The sequence below is a fragment of the Hylobates moloch genome, unplaced genomic scaffold (assembly GCF_009828535.3).
Source record: "Hylobates moloch isolate HMO894 unplaced genomic scaffold, HMol_V3 SCAFFOLD_1, whole genome shotgun sequence".
NCBI classification, from domain to species: Eukaryota; Metazoa; Chordata; class Mammalia; order Primates; family Hylobatidae; genus Hylobates; species Hylobates moloch.
The window spans coordinates 182,238,622-182,263,678 of NW_026652276.1; the positions used below are offsets into that span (position 1 = coordinate 182,238,622).

Here is a 25,057-nt window from a genome sequence, read left to right on the forward strand (position 1 = left end):
ATACTATACTAAATGTGTTGCATTAGAAACATAAGTAGCACTATTGAAGTTAAATACTCTATTTTCTTAATATAGAGAAGCTTCCCCTCCACCCCCACCCCCACCAGTAAGAATTGTCAGGTAAAGATTGCCAACACTCTAATCTAATCCCTGCTATAAATGGCCATTCCTTCATTTGAGCACCTCTGCCCCACTTCTACCATGTTAAGTGTTAAGACATGTGAAGACAACCTACGTGTGTCTTCAGAGAACTATACAGTGAACCCCTTTACACAGAAAAATGTAAATCCCCGGCTCTCTTCACAGTATTCAATAAATGTTGAATAAATACAAATTTTATAATGTTCAAATTCATTACCAGTAAACGAAACCATTGATCCATATTTCTCTCTGCTGTGCCATATATAAGCTGATAGGAGAAATGGAAACCAAATAATATCTGTAAATCTCTTCCATTTCTATAATTTTCTTGAGTTTTCTATTGATTTGTATGTATTTTCCTGAAAACATGATATTGGGCACTTTCATTTATAGTAAATTCTATGTCTAATGGGGATTTAAATATATTGCTCTTAGAAAAATGATTTGAGAGGAATTTGGGATCTGTCTCAGTAATGAGAGATTCTGTCTAGATGTCAAATATAAAAGAAAAAGTTTGAAAGTATACAATATGGTGTTCCTTACAAAATTAAACTAAGAAAATTATGAAATGTTACAAAGTATTATTTCATTCATGAATTAAGCTAAGAAAATTCTGAAATGTTACAAAGTATTATTTCATTCATGATTTTGTAAAAGGCAATAAAGTATAGTATTATTAGTCTGATAGTTAAAAACACAGCGTCCACATGAGGAAATAAAAGCTACTAAGAGTCTACGTATGTTCCAAAAGCAATGTAACTAAACCTTTAATGGTTTTGCTCATAGTTTTTACTAAAACATTTTCTTTAATCCATATGTGCTTTTCTGACATCTGTGTTGGAGCAATCAAAGGGTAGGAAATTAGCTTTATAGAATATAGCCAATGTCAACTTTTTCTTCTCTCCTCTACCCCAAACCAGCACACTTTGGAAATACCTGAAATGTGGGGCAAACAGCAAACACTCTCACCATAAGAATACCTAACTGAATAAATTATTAAAGAGCATAAAATCACAACAAAGGTGTTAATATCACAGGAAGCCAAAATTCCTTGTGCTACCCAAATATCTGTCTAGGGTTGCTCTTCTGAGAAAGGTACAACATTTTATCTCTCCCAGTGCCACAGCGGACACATCATCTCATTCATTCCGTTAACACTTGTCTGTGTTGAGCACCTAACAGTAGGTTCCAGGAACACAAAGACGAGTAAGATATGCTCCCTATCTTCAAGTTTCTCACCGCGAAGAAGACAGAAAACAGACGGTCGTGATATATTCTTTAGAACTCAATAGCAGTCCCCTTTCTCCGTGGAATAGTACATTCTTTGTGTCCCTCGTTGTCTTCTCTTTTTCTTTGCCTCCCATGGAGTGCCTTCCAATCTGTCTTGTGGCATCTGGTCCTACTGAGTTTTTCAACTCTCGCTTCTCACTGCAGAACCATAAATCACAGCAGTTTTAGAACTAATTTGTGTCTCTATTAAGTTGCTGAGTACATGTTAATTTTATTAACACTGATAAAGTAGCTTTCATGTTCTTCATCTTTTATTTATTTTCCAACTGGAAAATATCCTTTTTCTAGCACTGTAATTCTAAAACACAGATTTTATCTTTTACTTTGAAATATTATCTCTAAGTAAAAATAATTGATCTTTGAGCAGAAATAGATTTTTTAATTACTTAAAATTTTTCTTTAAAAAGTCACTGATCAAGGAGAATGTTCTAATGAAAATATCATTATTATCTTAATTATAGTTGTTATTTCACGGACTATATTTGTAGTACCGACGTGATTCTGATTTGTGAACTAATGAAATAATTGTATTGCTCGTTACTCTGTATTTTTTCTTTAAAAGGCCATATCTTTAAAAATAGCCATTTATGTGTATATTAAATAGAAAATATAATCAGAACTGTGTTTGCCTTCAGGTGGTTTTGTAAATGTACTCCAGTTGAATCTCTTTGTACTAGTCAGTGTCTTCTTTATAAATCAGGTCCTTTCTTCCATTTCTGAGACCAAATGGCTAATGTCAATTTAACAATTAACTAAATGTCCCTTTATCCCAAACCCTTCAAGCCAAGTTCCCACAGGAAGAAAAGAATAAAGTCTCCCCCTACTGAATAATTTTCTAATCCTCATTTTCTACACTCAGTGTTATTAGCTCTTTTCCATATTTCAGGTAATCCCAGGAAGCCTTTTGCTTTCAACAATTATGGGACACATACACTAGTGATTTTTACCTGCCACACACTCTAAGTTTGGACCCAATTTCTTCCTCGTTCACTATTCCATCAAGTCCTACTATTGCTGCTATTATGATTACTACCACTGCTGATGATGATAACAGCGGAGCAACAGTAACAGTACTAGTAATAATCATAGCAGTACCTACTCTTTACTGAGTGCCAAGCATTGTAGGGCACTCTATATCTCTATTCCTTATAACATCATGCAGAATAAATAAACTGAGGCTTATCCAAGAAAACCCAACACTCAAATCATATTTGACCCCAAAGCCTGTAATGTTTTTGTCAAATATACTTACCTAAATACCTAATTTGATTTTTACTTCATACTGTTCAATAGCCAGGTTGCTGTTTGCAAACTACAACTCAGGTGTAAGAATAGATTGATTTTATTTATTTATTTATTTATTTATTTATTTATTTATTTATTTATTTATTTATCTGAGACAGAGTTTCACTTTTTTGCCCAGGCTGGAGTGCAGTGGCGTGATCTCGGATCACTGCAACCTCCGCCTCCTGGGCTTAAGTGCTCCTCCCACCTCAGCCTCCTGAGTAGCTGCAACTACAGGTGCGTGCCATCACACCCAATTAATTTTGTATTTTTTATAGAGATGGGGTTTCACCATGTTACCTAGGCTGGTCTCAAAGTCCTGGGCTCAAGCAATCTGCCCGCCTCAGCCTCTCAAAGTGCTGGGATTACAGGTGTGAGACACTGCCTCCGGTCTATTTTTATTTTCTGTAATTAATATCATCTTGTTTGAAGCCTTCATTGCGGTGATGGAGGGTAAGAAAACTTAAGCTTACTAATTAAAGACTTGCCTGTCTCTTTTACTTTAAATCAGCATTATTTGGGGAGGGTACAAATATTTTGTCAATTTTCAAGTTCAAATTCCCTGTCAGGCTTTTCCCCTAATTGGTGTCTCCCCTCCTCTTCCATCCAAGATGCAGCCAAACAATAAGAGGAATAGGTATCCTGTGGTAATGTGAGTGGGTCTGCGGTCTGCCTGCTGTTTACTATCTTTCCTGGTCTCTGCTGTAGTAGGACTTACACCTGTTCATGTAACAGTGATTATCTTTTGCCCAGAGTTGTAAAGACCTCACACCCTGAGTCCTCACCTCCGAATCTTACCCCCAATCAAGGTGCATGAATGTCACACATTGATTTCTGACTCCGTCTTTACATCTCCACTTGAGCAGACCAAAATCTCCTAAAATAAATGTCTGCTTAAATAGGAGAAAAGCCACACCCAAGGAAGTATGAATTTAAAAAGTACATTCACATGTTTAAAAAACTATTGCCGCTATAGTAGCACACCAATCTATATGCCCTGTGTCTATCAGGGTTAATTCTGAAAATGCAAACTCGGAAGAATCTGAGACCAAATTTAAAATGTAGCCTAACACCTTGATCCAATAATTATATCAATTAACGACAATTTAGTTGGTGGTGTTCTAGGTACAAATCAATATTTGTAGTGCTTTTTGCCTCTAAATGCCATTACAAGGCAAAAATTATGTGATTCCATATATATTAAAGCCTGGGGCCCTCTAAAGCTGTTTGGCTACCCTGTCTAGTACCAGCGTTGTTGAATAGTTTTCATGTTTGCATGTAGAGTCTCCCAAAGTTGCTGAGTCCTGCATCACATGACACTGTCACTGCTCAATGTGATATACACACAGTCCAGTTGTTACCAGAGGTACAAATCACAGCTCCACTTGGGCCTTTAACATTTCCTGAAAGCTTGGCATATATGTTAGACAAGCCTACAGGGCTTGCCTAATTTGCGGGATTGACTGGCTCTTTACATGCCAGGTAACTGAAGCTGAGACAGACTCTGACAGCTTTATAAGGGTAATGTTTTTCACTGGGGTGAAGTGCTCTCCAAGAATTTTCCTGATGTTTTAGGCATCAGGAAACCGTGCAGGAACAGCAGGCATCATGTTTTCGATTCCAGGTCCCTTTACATTTTGCAGATTTACTTACTGTGGAGGAAATCTTACCCACAGCTTTTTCCATGTTCCTTCGTTTCCTTCTACCATGAAACAAAGTAGTAATGCAATGCATGCTGTTAATTCCAAATCCTCTATTTTTTTGCATTATTATATAGAGAGAATATATTTATGCTGTATGGAGAGAGTAATGCAAAATATCACTATTGTATTTTATAATTTTATCAAAAGGGATTTTGTATTCCATTAAGAAGAGATTACATTTCTTATTCCTGATGTTTAATCTAGTCCTTCTGCCCAGGAATGCTGCAGAGGTGGAACAGAGCTGAAATGGCAAAGATTCAGATAAATTGCAACGGCCAGGTCTTTGGAATAAATATCCTGCCCACCGTTTGTGCTAGGGGCTTACTATTGGAAGCTATTGCTCTGTTTGAATCAGGAAAACTAGGAGTTGTGCTAAAATCATACTATTTCCCTCTTTGAGCAAAAGACCATATTTGAAGTGGATGCTCATATATGAAAACAGATCCCACTACAATGTGCGTTAATAGATATTTTGTTGCTTTTCATAAGGCTGGTATTATATGATTCAAGATTAATTATAACCTAAATGAAGGTATATTTGTAACATTCACATCATTCGTACTCCTCAAATTTAAAGATTCTTATGTTCTTTCAAGTCAATGTTCACTACACTGTATTGCCAAGATGGAAAGAATTCTGATTTCAGTATCTCCACCTGGATTATCCAAAATAATCTAGAGAGGAAATGATTTTGGTAAAGAACATCTGAGAAACCCCACATACACATCTGGCTATATACATACAATTTAATGGTTGAATTTGGAGATTACTTTCATTAAATTTTAATAGGCAGCAATGATGCCTTAGATTAATACCAAACAGGGAGTCAGAAATTTCATTGTTACGGTTACACACTAAATAGTCATCCTTTCATGTCAAGGGAAAAGCATTTCCTGCCTTATCTCTCAACTCTCAGTGCCTTTGACACTGTGATCTGTCTGTGATAAGTAATGCTGAAAATTATATATTATCTCCACCTGGAACAAGGTAAGATGGGCACTGTCAGGTTGGTCAGCTTGTCCATTGTGTTAATGTTTAAAAGAATTCCACAACACAAACTGCAAACGTGGAAGCTCTCCTCTCTTCCTTTTCCACCCAAATCACGTTGACAATCAGTACTTTTATTGAGTTTTCTTTGCATGCATCCGTTTCAAAAATGTCTGTGGATTACTTCCTTGTTCTAACAAGAAAACACAGAGCTTGGTAGAATAAAGTAGGGAATCTATGACAATCCCATGTCACCCCAATTTGACAAGTGCCCAGCTTGCTTATCTATAAAGCATTCAAGTCTCTCAGGATCCATGCGTTTCACAGCAAAAGCAAAACTGATGTTACCATTTAGCGGCATGTAAAATTGTCGTGATGCTGCTTACATCCAGTGTTATGGGAGAAGCTTCAGACAGCACCATCACAGACTTTACTAATCTTATCTGCAAATTATAGTGAGCAGCCCTAGGTTTGTGCTCAGTCTGATCCGTTTCATTGGTCTAAGTGGCATTTTAATTAAACAATGCTTCAAGGCTGCATATTAAATAGAAAATGAAATTAGGGCATATTCCCAAGTAGAATTCAGTTTGTCTAATATAATAAAGGTAAATTTTAAATTTCATTTTTTCAAATCCTTACTGTATTGGTGTTAATATTTAGTTGGCCCCAGAGATTTTAAACAGTAGGATTTTCTTGTAAACATCCAATTCATTAAATTTAAAAAGACTGCTCCACTAGAAAAATCAGATCTGTTGTGTGAATTCACCCCAAAAATATTCAATTGATAAATGTGTTGCTGACTTATTGTGTTAGGATTATTTAAATCAATTGTGATGAATTATGCCTATGAAATGTAATAGCCTATGATTCCAAGCTGTTTATAAATTACCTGAGGGTGTAGGTGGAGTAAAATATACATGTACTTCTCCTAGTAGCATATATTATAAATTGTAATGAATTAATAATTAGTGAAATTATTTGTTTATCGGCTGGCTCTGCCTGAAACTATCTGATCCATGGATCTTGTGACTTGTCACTCTATCCTCGGGCCCAGCACAGTGCCTAGCTCACATTAGGTTATCAATAAATATTTCTTGAAAAATAAAAAGTCTCACAAAATATGTTACATTATGAAAGCTATATTAGGTAATGCCACTGGTAAAATGACTACATTGTCCAAAGCAATCTACAGATTCAGGGCAATCCCTATCAAAATACTAATGTCATTCTTCATAGAATTAGAAAAAAATCCTAAATTTCATATGGAACCAAAAAAAGAGCCCAAATAGCCAAAGCAATTCTGAGCAAAAATAACAAAGCTGGGGCCATCACTTTACCTGACTTCAAAATATAGTACAAGGGTATGGTAACCAAAACAACATGGTATTGGTATAAAAATAGATACGTAGACCAATATAACAGAATGGAGAATCCAGAAATAAAGCCACATATTTACAGCCAACTGATCTTCAATAAAGCCAACAAGAACTTATGTTGGGGAAAGGACACCCACTTCAATACATAGTGCTGGGAAAATTGTCATGTGCAGAAGAATGAAACTGGACCCCTCTCTCTCACTATACACAAAAATCAACTCAAATGGATGAATGACCTAAACATAAGACCCAAAACCATAAAAATATTAAAAGGAAACCTGGGGGAAACTCTCTTGGACACTGGTCTAAGAAAAGAATTTATGGACTAAGACCTCAAAAGCACAGATAACAGAAACAAAAGAAGAAAAAGTGAACTATGTTAAACTAAAAATTTCTGCACAGCAAAGAAAACAAGCAGCAGAGAGGAAAGAGAGCATGTTAAATGGAAGAAAATATTTGCAAATCATTCATCCAACATGGGACTAATATCCAGAATATACAAATAAATAGGAGAAAACAACTAATCCCATTAAAAAGTGGGCAAATTATATGAATAGACAGTTCTCAAAAGAAGACATACAAATGCTAACAGGTATGTAAAAAATAATCAGCATCATTAATCGTCAGAGAAATGCATATAAAAACCACAGTGAGATATCATCTTACCCAGTGAGAATGGTTATTAAAAAGACAAAAAAAAATACCAGATGTTGGTGAGGATGCAGAGGAAAGGGAACTGTTGTACACTATTGGTGGCAATGTAATTCAATACAGCCACTATGAAAAACAGTATGGAGATTTCTCAAAAAGCTAAAAATAGAATCACCATTTAATTCAGCAATCCCGCTACTGGATATCTACTCAAAGCAAAAGAAATCAATATATCAAAGAGAGACCTACACTCATATGTTTATTGCAGCACTATTCAAAATAGCAAAGATAGGAAATAAACCTAAGTGTTCATTAACAGATGAACTGATACAGAAAACGTGGTATATATACACAGTGGAATAATATTCAGTCATAAATAAAAAAATCAAATCATGTCATTTCCAGCAACATGGGTGGAACTTGAGGTCATTATTTTAAGTGAAGTAACCCAGCACAGAAAGACAAATATCATATGTCCTCATTTGTATGTGGGAGCTAAAAAATGTGATCATATAGAGGTAGAGAATGGAGAGATAAAAGACTATGAAAGGTGAGTGGAAGTTGAGGGGAGGCTGAAGAAAAGTGGGTTAAATGGTGCAAACGTACAATAAGATAGAAGGAATAAATTCAATATATGGTAGAGTAAGGTGACTGTACTTAAAATTGTATTGTACTTGGGTGGTAGACACCCTAATACCCTGACTTGATCACTATGTATTATATACGTGTAACAAAATTTCTTGCGTATGCCATAAGTTTGTATAAATAAATAAAGATGATTATTTCTCGTTTGAACCTCAATGAGTTTTTAATGCTTTTACCTTTTGAGTCACTGTACAATGAAACCCTAGTCCTAGAATCTCTAATTTCTTCAAGATTTGACTTAATTTTTTTTGACTGGTTAGCAATTTTGTATACATTTAAGCTCATTTGTTGTTGTTTGTATTTGATTTCAGGTTATTTTACATTTTTAATTTTATATTTTGAATAAGAGAACATGAATATTAATGTAGTATATGAAAAAGATATACTCAGAGAAGTCTCATTCCCTTTCCGATCCCTCCCACTCGTCTGTTCATACCACCTCTTATAGTTAAGCAGTTTCTTTAGTTTCTGGCTCTCCTTCCTATGTTCTCTTTTTTTTAAATGAACATTTGAATGTTTTTGTTTAACAATATGGTCTGCAAATAACTGCATATCAGATCATAGAGACTTTCTTCACAAATTTTACAGCTGTATAGTTCTGTACTGTCTGCACATATCATGTTCATTTAACCAGTCATCTCTGGTTGGGTATTTAGATTGTTTCCATGATTTGCTATTAAAATAAGGACACATTGAATAACTTTGTTTGTTTGCTTAAAAAGTATTGTTGAAAATAAAACTGTAGAGAAATTTCTCAGAGGAGAGATTATTGAGTCAAAGGGTAAAATTTATCTGGTTGTGTTAGCTATTGCCAGATTCTCTTTCTAGAGGTTATACCGCATTGCCCATCCACCAGCAAGGTATGAGGGGCCAGTTTCTCCACAACCTTGTCTAAGAGTGTGTTGTCAAGCTTTTGAATTTTTGTGTCTGTTAGAGAATGATGTCTCAATATAGTGTTAATTTGCATTTCTTCTATAATGAAGGAGGTAGAACATCTTTTCCTATTTAAAGGTCATTTGTATGTAGTTTTTGTGAACTCTCTATTCCTGGCTTTTGCATATTCCTCTATTAGGTGGTTAGGATTTTTTCCCTTCCATTTAAAAAAGTTCTTTATTAAGGAGAGTAGCTCTTTATCACTGATATGTTACAAATATTTTCTCCCAGTTTATCATTTATCTTTTAGTATTAGTTATGGTATTTTGAGCTATAGAAGATACTCTTTTCTGTTTTTATGTAGTTAAATTTGTCAAGTTTGAATCAGAGTAAGAAAGCTTTTCCTCATACCTGGGTTATAAAGGAATTTACCCCTAGTACTCATATTGTTTCTTTTTTTTTTTTTTTTTTGTAATTGAGACAGAGTCTCATATGTCACCCAGGTTGGAGTGCAGTGGCGCGATCTCGACTCATTGCAATTTCTCCCTCCCGAGTTAAAGCCATTCTCCTGCCTCAGCCTCCCGAGTAGCTGAGATTACAGCTGCGCGCCACAACGGCCAGCTAATTTTTGTATTTTTAGTGGAGACAAGGTTTCGCCATGTTGGCCAGGCTGGTCTCGAGCTCCTGACCTCAAGTGGTCTGCCTGCCTCAGCTTCCCAAAATGCTGGGATTACAGGTGTTAGCCACTGTACCCAGCCTCATTTTGTTTCATTTGTTTCTTTTATACTTGGAGATTACTATGGTAAATTGACCAAAAATCTTTCTAATTAAGCTAGAAAGCTGGGGCTCATTTCCATCAATTACATTTTCCTAAGAAACTGACCATTTTAAGTTTTAAAATTTTGTTAGCATATATTTGTGCCAGGTATTACTTTATTTTTATTTTTATGGATACATAGTGTGTGCATATATTTATGGGTTACAGGAGATATTTTAATATCGGCATGCAATGCATAATAATCACGTGAGGATAAACGGGATATCCAACCCTTCAAGTGTCTTTGTGTTACAAACATTTCAATTATATTCTTGTAGTTATTTTTAAATATACAATAAAATATTGTTGACTATAGTCACCCTGTTGTGCGATCAAATACTAAATCTCATTCTATCTAACTATATTTTTGTACCCTTTAACTATCCCCACTTCCTCTGCTACCCTTACCAGCCTCTGGTAACCATCATTCTACTCTATATATTCGTGAGTTCGGTTGTTTTAAGTTTTAGCTCCCACAACTGGGTGAGAACATGTGACGTTTGTCTTTCTGTGCCTGGCTTGTTTCACTTAATATAATGCCCTCTAGTTTTGTCCATGTCATTGCAAATGACAGGATCTCATTCCTTATTATGGTTGAATGGTACTCCATTGTATATATATAGCACATCTTCTTTACTCATTCATCTGTTGATAGACACTTAAGGTTGTTTCCAAATCTTGGCTATTTTTACTATTACTTCCTTCTTGGTACTTCTTGCTTTGTTATATATGATTTACCTCTTATTAATCTTAAGCTAGCTAGTGTTTATTTTGCTTTTTTTTAAAAATAGTCTATTTTGTACAATATTAATTTTTGCTTTTATTATTGTTTTCTGCGTGTGTGTGTGTGTGTGTGTGTGTGTGTGTTGTCTCTAGAGATTCCTTTGTTGTTCTTTTTATAGCTTTTTAAATTGTGAATTTACTTTTATTATTTCCATTCTCCTATGTGTATATATTATAAAATTTCCTCTGGTCACTGTTTTAATTGTATGCTACAGATTTTTTATTTAATATTTTACCTCATTCATTTTAGAAAATATGCAATTTCAGTTAACATTTCCTCTTTGGACCAAGAGTTATTTCAAGTTCTTAATTTCTAGATGAAATTTTCTTTGATCATAATTTTGATACTAACATCTACGTTTTATTGCATTATGGTCAAGATTATTGTTTACACTATTTCTGCTTCATGGAACTTAAGAATTTTTTGTAATCTAACAATTTTGGTGAGTGTTCCATGCATACTTGAGAAGGATGTGTATTTTCTATTATTGTAGTGTGAAATTGAAAAGAGAAAGATGGATGGAAAGAAAGGGAGTAAGAGCCAAAAGATCTGCCTAATTATGATATTTAGTTCTTTCATATCTGTAATTTTGTCAACTTTATCTGTCTTAGACTGAAAATAGTCAAAGTGCTTCTTATTAGTGTATTTTTCCTCACAGCTCCTGTAGTTACTGTTTTGTGAAGGTGGTTTATATTATTTGGTACACAAATATTGATAACTGTTGTAGAGAACTATGAATTGTGACCTTTATTGTTATAAAGTGGGATTCCTTGTCATATTTAATGCTTTTGACTTGAATTCTTCCGTCTAATAGGAAGACTGTAAACTCTGTTTTATTTTTCTTGTCAGGCCTATCTTTGCCCAAACTTTATTTTTAGCTCTCTGAGTCACTTTCTTTAAATGTGTGTCATCTTTACAGGATGGAGTCAAGTTTTTCTTTATAAGCCAGATAGAAAATTTTAATAAGAAAGATAAATTACATTCAAATCTATGTTTGGTTTTAACTCTATCATATTTTATTTATTGCCCATATTATAATATGACTATGTATTTCTCTAGGTGGCCAACTTTATTTATTCTTTTTTATTTATTTTGGTATTTAGGATGGTTTTTATTTGTGTTCTAATGTTTGTCTTTGTACTGATAACTTCTATAAGTCCCTGGTATTTAGGATGGTTTTTAATTGTGTTCTAATGTTTGTCTTTGTACTGATAACTTTTATAAGGCCATTATTCAATTGTCAATTTTAAATAATATTCACTGACTCTCACCTGTTGCCTAAGTAATAGTACGTGAGCTTATTGGCTATTGTACTTTTTTCCCTCTCCTTTTTTAATTATATTACTTCTATATTGTCTAAATATAAGGCATTTACATATTATTCTTCTATCTTTGTCCCCACCTTTGATATAAGCTTAGATCTACAATTAAATGTGTTGAATGATTACCATTAGTCCTTTCCTCAAATTATCTCTTGGTCGAAGTAGCTTGGTTTAATTAAGTAGGTATGTGTCAGGAAGGGATCTTGGGTAGAATAAACTGTTTATATGGTGGGGTGTGTGTGTGTGTGTGTTTGCACAATGAATACTTGAAGTGCAATTTGGCTGGATATAAAATTCTTAGCTCACACTTTCTTTGCGAGTCTTTAAAATGCTGCTTCACTGTTTTCTGGATGTGTTCGTTCTTCCTGAGATTTAATGTTAATTTGATTTTTTCATTGTAAGGAGCTTATCTTTTAGCCATGTTTTCTCTACCTTTTAAAGTCTAATGTCTTACTGGTATGTATTTTGGAGTTGACTGGGGACAATATTTCCGGCTACATGGTAACCCCTTTCAATATATAAATATAGTTATTTTATTTCTGGAAATTTTTCTTGGATCACAGTTTTATGTATTAGTTCTATTATATTTTCTTCTTCTTCGTGTATTCCAATTATGCGTATGCTGGATTATCTCTGCCTACCTTCTATATTATTGACCTCTCTGATTCTTTTTACCTTTTTGTTTATTTCATTTACATTCTCTTGGCTATTGTCATGGCTTTCCACAATAGTCCTTATATTTTCAGTTCACTCTATATTCTCTTTGGCAGTTTGTAATTTGGTCATTTCAGATTTTTTTAAATTTTATTTCATCATTTTTGTCAACTATCTTTTACTCTGTCTGTTCTTTGTTCAAAGCTTTTAAATATGTGATTCAAAGTGGTGTTTTTATTTATAAGTATTTGTTTCAAAATATCTCTAGGTTTTATTACAACTTTCTTATTTGCAATTTTGTTTTTGTTTTCTCTTCAGAGAAATTTTCATTAGCTGAAATGTTTTGGCTATCGTTTTCTGATTATTTTCTTACAGTAACTTTCTGTAAATAGTCTGCTGTTTTTTTGTTTGTTTAGTTTGAAATTTCTTTTGTTCCTAGACCAGCGGTAACAGTTTCATGTAAGCAAAAGTAAAGGACTTGGTGGATTACTACATTTTTTAGTTCATGAGCACCCCTTTCTGTTGCTTTCATGAAGTACAGATTCCTCAGTGGATGCCTTTTTTATTTTTATTTTTAATTTTTATTTATTCTCTTTTGCAGAGTAGTTGGTGTGTCTTATGAACTTTTCTGCAGATACTTGATATTCACCTCATACTTTTTTCCTTCATAGCCAAGTCTCCAAGGAATATCCCCCTCTCCCACTAACATCATCCCCCTCTTCTTCAGAAGCTGGGCCTTCCCAAGACTGTTATTCTGCTCACTGTCAAACCCCTTTCTTTCAATTCTTCATAGTTGTGTTCTAATCAAGCAGGTTTGCTAGAAACATTTTTTCACTCAGGATGGGAATTTACCTTTCTGAGCATTATTTTTTCTGTTTTCCCACCTTACCTCACACCTGCTTCACCCTACCCTCCTTTCTGCACAGTCTCCACTCTGGCACGGGCTGGCTGCACTGGATTGGAGCATTCACATCCCTACTTATATATAACTTTTGGAGTTCATAGTATTTTGTTTCTCCTCATAATGTTGTAGGTATAGGTTATGGGTGGCTTTATTTCTCTCTTAGTAGATATTTACTGTTTTTAAGGGGTAAGCAGAGAGGTTAAAATCTATATGTCAGCCTTTACACTATAAGAGTCCAGGATGTTTACATAAGCATTTTCAAATGGATAATGATGATGATAAATAGTTGGATGGGTAGATTAACACAGGCTTCTAGAAGTTAAAACTGGAGATGCATACTTTGAAGTCCTCCATATACAGTTGCTTCCGAAATCTTTCTTTGTAGCCAGCCCTTTCTACAGAGTACTAGAAATATAAAGACAAAGACCTACTAGGTTCATCATGTTTTGACCTTGTAATGCCGCTTGCAAACTTAAACCAAAGATGACTCTTGCTAAGTCTTTACCAGACAACATCCTTTATAGTGCCATGCTTTTCTGCCACCACTTCTTGTCATCATCTCAAATACATAGATGTCATAGTTAAGTTAGTGTTGCAAAAGTTCACGGCTTTTCTCCAGATAGTAAAGAGCCCCTGAATCCCCAAAATACTATTGACTACATATTTTTTCATACATCAATAGCTGCCAAGAAAATTGTATCCATTTTCTATTAAATTTGGTAAGATACACTAATGAATAAATTTATTTGAAATTTTCTCTGCAATCACATCTTTCATCAACAACCAGCCCATAAAATCATGGTCAGTATTTTACTTTTTTATTATAATATGGTGGAATTAAGTACTCAGGTTGACTCCACTTGATAATATGAATTAAACATCATCACCATAGAATACAGCTCAGCTAGTTTTTCTTTCCACTGTAAAATAGTAAATCTCCTATACCCAGAGTTCATAAATAAAGACTTCATAGCCTACATTTCCATGATATTGACTGGGTTTGTGCTCCCATGTAGGCAATATCTGAGGAAGATGAAAGAGAGTGGAATATAAAGGAGCAACATTTTCTATGTTCAGTTTTAGGTTTTTTAGTTTGTTCTTTGGTTTTGGTTTATTTGTCTATTTTCCTGACTGAATGGAATAAAGATTTCTGGTAAAAAGGAGCAAACTGGAACCTTGATACACGGAAAAGTTCTGAAAGTTTACACCCCCAGCTTTACCTGCATATAAGGTAATGGACTGTGGTTAGCTTTCATTAATGTATGGATTTAGCTTAAAAAAAACAGAATATATTCAGGATTTACTTTTATAGTATCGAATGCATTTTTTAATAAAGGAAAAAAGAGACAAAGATATAATACCATTTGTTAGCAAAAAGTCATCTATTCTATATTTTATCCTTGTACAATGATCTTTCTCTTCCTCGTTTTTCTTGTTAACTCTAAAAACATATTTCATATTTTAAACTCGCTTATATTAAGGATTCCTCAAACTCTAAAGACCATCTAGGAGCAAAAGCTGTATAACTTTTATAGGAAAATTTAGTTATATTCCCCAGTTTGTATACAAGTATACAGCAAAAATCTAAAATATTAGAGGAAAAGATTTTGTAATAATTAGCTATTACCATATAATACACTATACACCACATTACTTAACCTATGGAAATGTTTTATGTTCCTTATTTTCTTTCGTACAGTCATTACCTCTAAAACAATCAAACAAGAACCTCAAATTTTGTTTTTTTAAAAAAAGGCTAGTCAATATAAAATAATATAGGATTGAAGGATATGGTTTCTGGTTTTTGGTTTCTGCCTCTGTCTCTAATATCTTAGTACCTTGCATGATTCCTAAATTGGGCTGCCTTTCTGGAAAAGGTGGCCCATTCTGGTCTTCCCACCAGAACGGACCTCCATACAACCTTACATGAATTTGCATCACCAATGCTTGTTGTGGCCCATACAAGACACTGCCTCCCAAGAAAGGAACAATACCTGACTCTAGATCCTGTCTAGCACTCCTGTTACTGAATCTGTGACTTCTAGGACCCAGGATGCAGCTGCATTTAAACATGAATGTTGTATTTACCCAGTTTTTCTAGGGAGCAGAAAGACAATAGAAAAAAATAAATAAAAGGTAAGATAGCAAAATTAAAAGTCAGTCTCTTGAATATAGCTATTGAAAGGCATCAATACAAGGCTGGGAATGGTGGTGCACCCCTGTAATCCCAGCACTTTGGGAGGCCAAGGCAGGTGGATCACCTGAGGTCAGGAGTTGGAGACCAGCCTTGCCAACATGGTGCAACCCCATCTCTACTAAAAATACAAAAAAAATAGCCAAGTGTAGTGGTGCACGCTTGTAATCCCAGCTACTCAGGAGGCTGAGGCACAAGAATTGCTTGAACCCAGGAGGTGAAGGTTGCAGTGAGCCGGGATTGTGCCACTGTCCTCCAGCCTGGGTGACAGAGCAAGACTGTCTCAAAAAAAAAAAAAAAAAATCAACACAATATAAAAGAAGAATATAAGTGCAAAAATCCTACATTCTCATTTTATTTAAATTTCAGTTCTACCAAAATGAATCCAGTGTTCTATGTATCTGATTTCACATTAATAAAGTGTGACCATGATACCAAAACCTGGCAAGACACAATGAAAAAAGAAAGCTACAGGCCAATATCCCTGACGAACATAGATGCAAAAATCCTCAACAAAATACTAGCAAACCAACTTCAAGTTCTCAAAAGCAATTGCAACAAAAACAAAAATTGGCAAGTGGGACCCACTTAAACTAAAGAGCTTCTGCACAGCAAGGGAAACTATCAACAGAGTAAAAAGATCTACAGAATGGGAGAAAATATTTGCAAACTATCTGACAAAAATCTAATATCCAAAATCCATAAGAAACTTAATTGAACAAGCAAAAAACAAATTATTTAAAAATGGGCAAAAGACATGAACAGACACCCCGCAAAAGAAGACATACAAGCGACCAACAAACATATAAAGGTATTCCATATCACTAATCATCAGAGAAACACAACTCAAACCACAAAAGGATTCCATCCTACACCAGTCAGAATGGCTATTAATAAAAAGTCAGAAAACAACAGATGTTGGTGAAGCTGCAGAGAAAGGGGAACACTTACATGGAAAGCACTTTGACAGTTTCTCGAAGAACTTGAAATAGAACTACTAGGTGAGTAAGCAATCCTGTTACAGGGTATACATCCAAAAGAAAACAAATCATTTTACCAAAAGACACATGCACTCACATATTTTTGCTGTAGCACTTTTTACAATAGCAGAGACATGGAATCAACCTAGGTGCCCAACAATGGTGGATTGGATAAAGAAAATGTGGTACATATGCACCATGGAATACTATGCAGCCACACAAAATAACAAAATCATGTCCTTTGCAGCAATATGGATGCAGCTGGAGGCCATTATCCTAAGCAAATTAATGCAGGAAGAGAAATTCAAATATTGCATGTTCTCACTTATAAGTGTTTTGGATACTCATGAACATAAAGATGGCAACAGTAGACACTTGGGACTACTAGAAGGTGAAGGGAAGGAGGGGGAAAACAGTTGAAAAACTGTTGTGTACTACTATGCTCAGTACCTGGGTGATAGGATCATTCATACCCCAAACCTCAGCATCTTGAAATATACCCAGATAAGACACCTGCACGTGTACCCCACTGAAACTAAAGTAAAAGTTGGAAAGAAAAGGTTTTTAAAATAAAGTGTGAGTAGGAGCCCTCTAATCAGTAGTAAGAGTAAGTGACCTAGATTTTTCCGTGTTTTCATTTTGAAGCTATTTTAGACTTCTAAAAAAATTACAAAAATAGTACAAAGTGGCTCCACGTAACTCCCACTTAGCTGCCCCTAACATTTACATCTTTCATAAGTACATTGAACCCAGGAAATTAACATCCATATAAACTATTAACTAATCTACAAATCTCATGTGAATTTTGCCAGTTGCTCCACTAATGTCCTTCTTCTGGTTCAAGATCCAATTCATTATCCCACAACGCATTTAGTCATCACGTCTCCCCATTCTCCTTCACTCTGTGATAATATCCCAGTCAGTTTTTCTCTTTCATGACCTCGACCCTTTCTAAGCGCACTTGTCAGTTATTTTATTGAATGTCCCTCCACTTGAGTTTGTCATATGTTTCTCATGATCAAAATGGCATTCCTGGCCAGGCACAGTGGTGCGCACTGTGGTTCTAGCTACTCCGAAGGCTGAGGGGAGAGGATTGCTTGAGCCCAGAAGTTTGAGTTCAGCTTGGACAACACAATGGAACCCTGACTGTTAAAAAAAATACACACACATAATGTGATTTATTTTTGACAAGTATACTACAGAGGTAAAGCTGTGCCCTTCTCAGTGCACAATATCCAAATGTGGGTATCTTCTTACCGAGCTAGCATAAAAGGGTCTCTGTTTTCTGTAATGAAAGTGTAGCTGACTAAAAATTACGTAAATAAATGAAATAATATTTGGGAAGCACAATTAAATTTTTAAAATATAGCATGCTGACTATGCCAGAATCCAGGCAAAGCTAGGTGCATGTTTAACCTTTTGTTGTTATTCCAGTTTTACAAGCTGATATGATTGACTACAAATTAATCTAGACTTTTTCAGGGTGGGAATATTTAATCACTGAATTTGCTCCATGGTTCCATGGCCTGAAGAAAATCTCAATTAAAACAGTTCTTAATGCAGCATGAACCTTGCTGATCTCAAGTGTTTATTTTTTCCTGTTGTATCGTGTATGTTATTCTCCATCAGTGTGACCTTAATCATCCACAGATTTGTCAGGTATTGTTGAATACAGTATTCTAAGTAACCTAGGACCCAAAAGCTCCAAGCTACATGCTTGCCTGATTGGACAAATAGTGCAATGTTGGAAATTCTTTTTCTCATCTGTTAGCTTAAAGAAGCAGCAGTTGTTTTTTTAAACTAATCCAAGTCCAAATAGCTTAATTTTCACAGTGAAAGATAATTCTTAACTTTTTCATTTTTCATCATCTAGATGTGTACCCTTCAGTGTATAATGTTAAAAAGTTTATTTTATGACTTGTCTTTTTACAAGTGAAGAAAAACTTGTGAAAATTGTGTTTTTTCATTAGCATACTAGCTTAAATCTTTGTTTTTGAAGCAAACTCATTAAAAGAATACACACTAACACACATGTGCCACCACATACACACAGGTACACATTCATATACACACATACATACAAGTACCTTTTTAAACATTAGTTGTATATTTTTACATCTATTCTGCTACAAATGAAGCAATGCATGTATCTGTTATTGGTTTCTTGTAAGGTTCTTCCATCAATTCCTTGAACATATTTAAAATGAAACAAATGATGCTCTTTCTAACAGAAAGTTAGAACTAGTGTATAATTTTGCCTCAAATTGTGAGTCTAGGACCTCTAAGAGTTCTTAAAACACAAATGTGTATGACATATAATTTTGTTTCAGCAGAAAATAATAGTTTACTTTGGAAATATGAAACAACCAAGCGAACAGACAAAACATATTGGTATCTTATAAAAAATAAAGCAGATTCTCCCTAAATTCTGATGAGGACTGCATGATGACAAGTGGGAAAGTATAATATATAATAAATTGTACCCAGGAAATTTGGCATTGTAAATCTGACAAAGAAAAGAATCAATGAACTCTGCCCTTCTGGGATACATTGCTTAGAACTAGTAATTTACTCAGATTAAAATGAAAGAATGATTTACTTTTAAAAGATAATTATACAAACTTTGACCATGAAATGCTTTCATATGGCATTGGCATTAAGAAGTAGGGCTGTATTCATAAGTTAACTACATTAGGCTTTTACTCTTTATGTTTATTGAACATGATTGTTTTATATATTGTTGCATTCATAAGATGATGTTAAACCTGTTATAAATACATATCCATGTATCAAACCATATTAATAAATTAATAATAAATATCCATAATATTAATTGCTGTCCTCTGTATATTCTTTTACTTCTGGATGAGCTGCTTATAAAAAAGGGTTCTGGATGAGCTGTTTATAAAAGGCACTCAATAGATACTTGTCAAATGAATTCCTTTTTACTAGATGAATTTGCCAATAGCTTGGGGGATTTGGTGAAAACCATCTGGATAGTTATTCTCCTTAATCTAAATCAAGTGGTGTTTATGCCTTGTTAAACAGAGTTTCTGAATTGATATTTAAATTGGGTAGGCTTACTGGAACCAGAGTACAGGGTTTTTGAGTCCTGAGTTGCTGGCATGATACAATGTACCTAGAAAATCCATCAGTACTCAAACAACAAACAATACTCAGTAAAGGTTTACTCTTATTATCCCTCTGAAAGAAAGATTTCTTAAGGTACTCTAAAATTTGGTGTTGTAAGTTTAAATTATCCTTCTTAGTATGAATCATATCTTTGGCTGCAGAAATACTCATATGTTCGATTATAAACTGCTTTCCCCAACTCTACTTAGAGTGTTATGAAAGAGAAAGCATTTGCACTGTGTTAACTTTCTAAAATTGCAAAAATTCTAAATTCTAAAACATGTATGTTCCTAAAAGTTTTGGGTGAGGAATTGTGGATCTGTATTTAATTTGATGGTACAGAGAAACAAAATCACTCATACACCTTCAGTGAGATTATAAATTAGTACTTTTTTGTGAGTTGGGAAGGTAGAAATCTGGTAATACATGTCAGAAACAATAAAAGGATGCATGCCCTTTGATCCAAAATTTCACATCTAGGAATTTTTCAATACTATATTATAGAAAAATGATAAAAGGTTTACATTTTAGTAGGTCCAATACGATGACACATGACAGGTAAAAACTGGAAAGTCCCAAATATTCAATAATAGAAAAATGGTGAATTACACAGCTTCTAGCCATGCTGCCGACTACTGTTGCCACCTTAAAAATGATATTGTGCAATAACACACATTCACATTGAATGACATCCTTGATATTCTGTTAAGTAGAAATATAAGGCTATAAAAGTAATATGCACTGTATGTGGTAATTTCTTTTAAAAGTATTTGCACACATATGCATAGAAAATTATTTGAAGGATATTCACCAAAATATTAACAGTGGTTATTTCTCGGTGGCAGGATTGCAGGTAATTCCAGTTTTCTTTTGATAACTGTGCTTTGTCTACAGTGATATGTATTATTGCTGTAATAAAACTTTTAAACTTCACTGAAATATATTTAAACTTGTCAATATATCTTAGGTTTCAATTTCTATATATGTAAAAATTCATATCTATCAAGAAAAATACAGTATTCTTCATATTTGTAGGAGTTAATAATTATAAAACCTTGGTGTATTTGGAAAACAATATTATGAAGCAAAGCCTAGTTTTCGGACAGCAGGTTTTTGCCTGTGATAGGATTTATAGTATTGTTGATTTTTTTTAATGTGTATATGTGTGAATTAAAATTAGCTATGGAGAATTGAAAATATGAACTTTATTATCAAGGAAAGCATGTTCACAATTTTAGACCTTATTTTTAAAATATGCCCAAAGAGTGTATTGGCAGCATTCAAATTCTGACCCATGTGGAGTAACAGCAAGCCTACCATCTCAAATAGTGGGATATCAATTGAGAATTTATAATGTCTTTGTTTCAGTCATCAGAAACAATTTGCTATCCTCAGAAATATATTTTGAAAATGTGGTCTTTGTCCTGAAATGCTCCTTTAGCAATACAAATAAATAAGAGAAACATGTGCACTTTCAGGAAAGCGATTTGCCTTCTATATTGCACTAAATGGTGATAACATGATGATATGCCATCCTACTATTTGGCATGAGACGAATGGCTAGACCCAGCAGTGTATCTGCAGAGAAGAGAGCTCTGTGTTTTAACTGCCAATTTTCAAGTCAGTGCCTCTTATAGTTTCTATAATATGTTCTGAAATTTGTTGCTGACTCTGAATGCTTTGTGCCACTTTGGTAGACCATTTCTGCAATCCATGAACAATTAAATTATATTACTTTTTATTAGAAATTGTGGTATCTGTTCTTTATTTACTGAAAGAAATAACTCTTTATTTTTCAGAGCTTCCATATGGCTGGGAAAAAATCGATGATCCCATTTATGGCACTTATTATGTTGAGTAAGTCTCTAAGTGTGATATTAACTTGTTATTAATATGTTGTGAAATTATGTTAGTATTTTATTTATTGAGCATGTGTGGCTTACAGCCCCTTCATTTCCCTTTCATCTTACTTTGAAGTATCCACCAAGACTAGCAGCATTAGCTAGCTGTTTCTTTCCTCTCCAGCTGGCTAATTTGTCATTCCTTTCCTTTGACTCAACGATTCTAAAACACCAATTGAAAAAGTGTGTTTCACACTGTCCTCTAAATGAGTGATAATTAAAGATATCAAAGTAAACGCCTTTCATTTTGCAATCAAAATGTTGGGAGCTGACTGGCTGTGCAAACGAGATGTTCTATTAAAACAGATTTCGAAGTCAATTGAATGAATCAGCCATATTTTTTAGTTGAAAAATAAAAATTTAGATTTTTTTTCTTTTTTGGGACCTCATTCCAAATCAACAGTATTCTTTCAGTACACTGGACTTTTATGTTACCTATTGGAGGTTACATTGCAATAATTTGTAATGGTATGAATTATACCCCCATGCATCCTTTTATTCAGAACAAATTATTCAGGGTTAAATTATATACACATATTTTTCCTGGAAAATCAAGTAATATTCATAATTTTCAAAAGTTAAATATGTGATTTATTTTTCTAGAACTCTGTCTTCAAATAGACGATTGTTTTTCATTCTTATCTATTGTATAATGTTCCTAAAGTTATTTGGGTGAATAATAAAGCCTACATATTCCTTATGGGAAACACTACCCAAGAAATCCAGAGGTTGAAAAACAAAAGATCTTGTTCATCAAGATCCTACTTTGTTTTTTCCAACCACATTCTGTTTAATAATTACAGATGGTCAAGAGTTACAGGTTGGCTTTAGTGCTAAATTGTTTTTGTAACAATATTCGAAAACGGTTACTGAGCTTTTATTAGGTGTCATGCCCTTCTTGGCACTGGAAATGTACAGATAAGTAAAATCTGTGTGCTCTCTGCCCTTGAGTATCTCCCTCAGGAGCACTTGTCTTAACTACTTTCACCTATCATTTTCGTTTGGGAAAGCCCCAATTTTGGCTCCACAGTCATTTCCAGATTCACAGTCAAGGTGAATTCAGCTCATTTTCCACATGCAATCTTCTAGCCTAGTATCTAATGTATGGTGTCACATGGACACAGAACAGATACAAAAAAGTAAGATAAATACATAGAGGTATCTCTAACTGCAAAAATAATGGGACATCATTTATAAATAGTTATAAGGCCTCTGTGTCCCACTAGATTGCTGATGAATTAAAGTACCTATATGTTTTAAATAACATAGTTACAGTCCCTAAATAAATATAACACTAAATGTTTCAAATACATGCTAGCTTGTCTTAATTCACTGAATCAAACTGTACTGTGTCTAAGCCTACTACATCAGATATTCAAGGAAATTCCACGTAAGGAAAGAGAACTGAGTGTGAGGCATATCAGATCTTATCTTTAGTATATTTCCTCACAGAATCACTGAAAAAGAACCATTCCTTAGTCCATATGTTGACAAAATCCATAAAAACCCAGATAGCAAATATTTGGGGTAGAAGACGATATGGCCTCCGTTATAACTCCTTAGCTCTGCTGTTGCAGCTTGAAAGCAACCATCAGCAACATCAGCTACATTCCAATAAAACTTTATTTACAAAAACAGGTAGCTGGTCCAATTTTGCCTGCAGGTCATAGTTTGCTGGCCCCTACCCTATTTTAATTCTTCAGATTGTTTTTTCATATCTTCAACTCTTTTCAAGCTAACTTCCAGTGCAGGAAAGGATTTAACTAAAACCTTTCTTCTCGGTCCTAATCATCTAACAGAGAGGCAAGACACCACTATGTCAGAAAGCTATGCTTCTTCCCTTCTTGATCATTGACATGTGTGTTCTGCAAGTGAAGATCTGCTGCTGGTAGATCCTTTATAATTAATTATGAAATTGGACACTGGCTGTAACCCTAAACAAAAATTTTTCTTATCTTTATACTTCAAATGTTTTTTGTGTCTGTTTTGCCTACATTATACTTCTGTGTACATTTCTCCACTTCATTTTCCATGTAACACAGCCATAGTCAGAGAATTATATAGAATTTAGTCAGTCATATGTTCTATAATTAGATCAGGCTGACATGTTTAATAGTTTTAGATTTTAAGTGATTGGGATGTTGTATATACTGGTCACAGTGGGTCAAAATAGTTTAATTTCCTTCCCGTTACATTCAGTTCTATTATTTGTCATGGTCTTGTCCCCATTACATGATTTTACAGAGTTGACCAGTGTCAGTAATTAGGTGAGTGGGTGTAGCAGGCCACACAGAAAACTGAGACAAATAAACAGATAATTCAGACTTAAAGACAATGTTAAGTAGAATATTATCCCAATATTTATTGGAAACATCCTCTTGAAAAACTTCATAAACATAATTAAAATAGCTGTTATTGTATATGATGTATACATTACTTGAAATGGGGGATATCTTCCATCATCCCAAAAAAACTTGTCAAATATTTTAATTGGAATACACTCATTTACATGGTCTGTTTTAATTCTGCATCTCATCTCTATTGCACTATTATTTTCACAAGGTATATATTGGTTCTGAATAGTAGCCTTGTTTATGGAAACTATAAGAATACATGTGTAAACATAGAGGTTATTCATCACTTTCAGTATGTAGAGTGTTTTTGTTGGAAGAAGAAAGTCAACTAATTTCTTACCATAAAAGATTAGTAAATGTCTAGTCTAAGTTAAGTTGCTATCTCAACATTTTCAGTATATGTATTATAAATATAAAATAAAAGCTGTCTAGGTTAAGATGCCATTCATAATTATAGTGATAGCATTAATATCTTAAGGAATTATATTTTTAATTGGTAATATTAATATTTAGTTAATATAACAAAGCAATATCTTTTTTGTTAATATATAGTCAAGAAAATGTTGATTTACTAATGCTATTGATGATAATGAGCAATGGATTCTCTGTACAGCTATCATTTTTATGTTTAATTATACATCCATTGATACAATTGGAGGTACTCTTTACAAGATATGAAAAAGATTCCACCTTCCAACCCAGTAGCAAAAAAAGCTTACGTGCATGGACACAAGAGGTCCAATTTAGCAGTTAGCACCTCTCTTCAGATAGACCAACAACTGGGAACAGAAGTTGCATGTTGGGCTCTGTGTCATCAGATTGAAATCAATGTAATGTCTCTAGCACAGTTGCATAAACACACATTTTCCTCTCAGCCACAGACAAGCAAAGAGGAATTGCAGCAATCAATAGCAGAAGAGAATTTACACAGCTAGAAAATGGGAAACATGGATTGAGCAGGCTTTGACCACTATAACTGACTTTACCCTACTATGCCACTGTTCTGTCCCCTACAAATTCATTTCTAAGATTGTAGGTTTAATATATTCAAGAACCAGAAAAATC

At 34.2% G+C, this 25,057-nt stretch overlaps 1 protein-coding gene across 6 annotated transcripts in view; it reads left to right on the forward strand.

Moving 5' to 3' along the window:
• MAGI2 (membrane associated guanylate kinase, WW and PDZ domain containing 2) overlaps nt 1-25,057 on the forward strand; it is a 1,482,569-nt gene that overhangs the window by 1,087,903 nt on the left and 369,609 nt on the right. For all 6 annotated transcript variants that reach the window (XM_032761229.2, XM_032761230.2, XM_032761232.2 and 3 more), the window contains exon 7: nt 21,537-21,594. In XM_032761229.2, the coding sequence (XP_032617120.1) occupies nt 21,537-21,594 (58 nt within the window). The remainder of the gene's footprint in view (nt 1-21,536; nt 21,595-25,057) is intronic.